General features: G+C 50.7%; 1 protein-coding gene across 2 annotated transcripts in view; it reads right to left on the reverse strand.

Moving 5' to 3' along the window:
• Nucleotides 1-2,127, reverse strand: part of RBM26 (RNA binding motif protein 26) — a 64,355-nt gene extending 62,228 nt beyond the window's left edge. For both annotated transcript variants that reach the window (XM_015414436.1, XM_015414435.1), the window contains exon 1: nt 1,760-2,127. In XM_015414436.1, the coding sequence (XP_015269922.1) occupies nt 1,760-1,830 (71 nt within the window). In that variant the 5' untranslated portion in view covers nt 1,831-2,127. The remainder of the gene's footprint in view (nt 1-1,759) is intronic.
• Nucleotides 2,128-2,247: the final 120 nt, after the last annotated feature.

Raw genomic sequence — 2,247 nt, forward strand, 5'->3', positions numbered from 1 at the left:
ATTGTTCGAACAACAAATATTTTCCTCCACATTGTTTTCACCACTGTTACGTTAAAATGCAAAAACTACCCTCTTCTTTTGATTACTCCAGCACCAAACTTTGGCACATATGATGGTTCCTTCATTGCGGCCTGCAGAGCAAGCAAACCATTACACATACTTTAATATGAGGGTACTCCACACTAACAGGTGAGGATGACAAAGCCCCAAATCAAACCAAGCTGCACACTCAAGCTCTGCTGTTTATCCTGCATACACAAAACAATGAAGAAATAAAGCAAGCAATGTCATTAAATAGGTACTTAGGCAAGCTATTGTTGATTCCCCTTGGAATCCCAACCAAGCAAGAATTCATCTGCCATTGACCTTTTAAAAAATTACTTGTTCCTGCTTTTCATTTCCTGGTCACAGTCATCTTTACATAAATCTGAAAAACACAGTATGGGAAATACAGTAGCAGCACAGGGTACACCTATAAAACAGCATCTATGGAAACTAACAAGGTCTAAGCGTCACCCAAATAACCAAAACAACAACAGTAAACTACACACATAAATAATCGGTTATTTGTACATTCCATAAAGTTTTAACACTCCTACGCACAAAAAACATTGAATGCAACCATTTAACACTCATACCTATAAAAACGTGCACTGGAGCCTTTGAAAACATGGGAGTGTACATATATATTATGATCATGACAAATGAGCTATTAAATAGCTTCTTAAACAAGGCACAGACGTTAAAAAAGCACACACCACCCTTCTGCGCTGCATCACCAATTCCTTTCAGTGAGAAGGAAAACATTCCAGGGGCCCTGCAAGCTATACGTGTGATTTTTTTCTCTGATGTTTGGGTCTAAGTGGTGTGGGACTGTGTTGTTGTTCAGTCACACAGTCGAGTCTGACTCTTCGCGACCCCGTGAACCAGATTATGCCAGGCCTTCCGCCATCCTCTGAAGTTTGCTCAATTTCATGTTCGTTGCATCTATGTGGGACTGTGGGGACACAGTGAATCTTTGACTGAGGGCCAATGGCGATTTTCAGCAACCATGTGTATGGCACAGCTCTCACAGTGGGGTAAACTTGAGTGGTTTTGCAGGAGAGCATCTGTATAACACAGAAGTAGTACTCAGATTCAATCCCTGCCCTTTCCATTTAATAGGACAGGGTAGCAGAGGTCCTGAAGATGGAGAGCTCCACAGACTCAGTAGAAGGAAGCATCGCGTGTTCAAGGTGTATCAGGAATGTACCCCAAGCCAGTGTTCCCTCTAAGCTGAGTTAGTGGGAGTGGCTCACCGTTTTTTAGCCTCCGGCTCACACGTTTTTGTCTCAGCTCAGGAAGGATCGCTCCAGAGCAAACTAGTTGACGCAGCAGCCAAATCGCCCACTCGCAACTTTAATGCCAGCAGCTCACAAAGTAGAATTTTTGCTCACAAAACTCCACAGCTTAGAGGAGGCATTGCTCCAAGCGGGGGCTTGCATGTCAAAATGCTCCTCCGTACAAACGGAAACGTTAAGGGGGGGAGAAAATCCCTGCACGCAGAAAGCCAGACTTCAAGGAGAAAGGTTGTACGGCTACCCTTGGCGCCCCTGCTGCACGAACACTGCACTGCTGGGGTGCACACCAGCTACCTAAAATGGGGGGGCCCACAGGCTTCCGTCGATATCCGCGGCGACGCGTCTACGAGCCTCCCGTGCACGGGTTCCCTGCTGTACGTCGGGAACGGAGGGGGGGGGAGAGAGACTGGCTTACTCACATGGGCTCTAAGGTTTTGCTGAGCCAGGATTTCAGCGCCTCGAAGTTTTCTATGATCATTTTCGCCACCATCCAGAGCGGCCCGAGCCCCGCCTCCCCCAGGCAGCAATGGCAGAGGTGGCAGCCAGGGCCCGGGGCCCAGGCCAAGAAAGGGGCGGGGACGGCACCAGGTACGGCGGACGGATCCGCAGACGGCCGCGCGGAAGCCTCGCCCCGGAGCGGACGGCTGAGCCCGGGCCTGTAGAAGCCGCGGCCCTCTCTTCCCCTTCTCCGCCCCAGACCCCCTTTCCCGGCAAGGCCTCAGCCGGCCAGCCGCCCACCAACGACTGGTCCTCTACGCTTCTCTTCCCCACTCCCGCACAGCCACTGGCCGCCGCCGCCGCCGGAACAACTAAGATGGCGACGGGGAAACCTCGCGGGGTTTGAGGAAACCTCGCGGAGGGAGGAGCGAGAGAAAGGGGCGGGGGGGAAAGAGAGCGGAACGGCGCT

The sequence above is a fragment of the Gekko japonicus genome, unplaced genomic scaffold (genome assembly GCF_001447785.1).
Source record: "Gekko japonicus isolate JY-2015 unplaced genomic scaffold, Gekko_japonicus_V1.1 scaffold249, whole genome shotgun sequence".
NCBI classification, from domain to species: Eukaryota; Metazoa; Chordata; class Lepidosauria; order Squamata; family Gekkonidae; genus Gekko; species Gekko japonicus.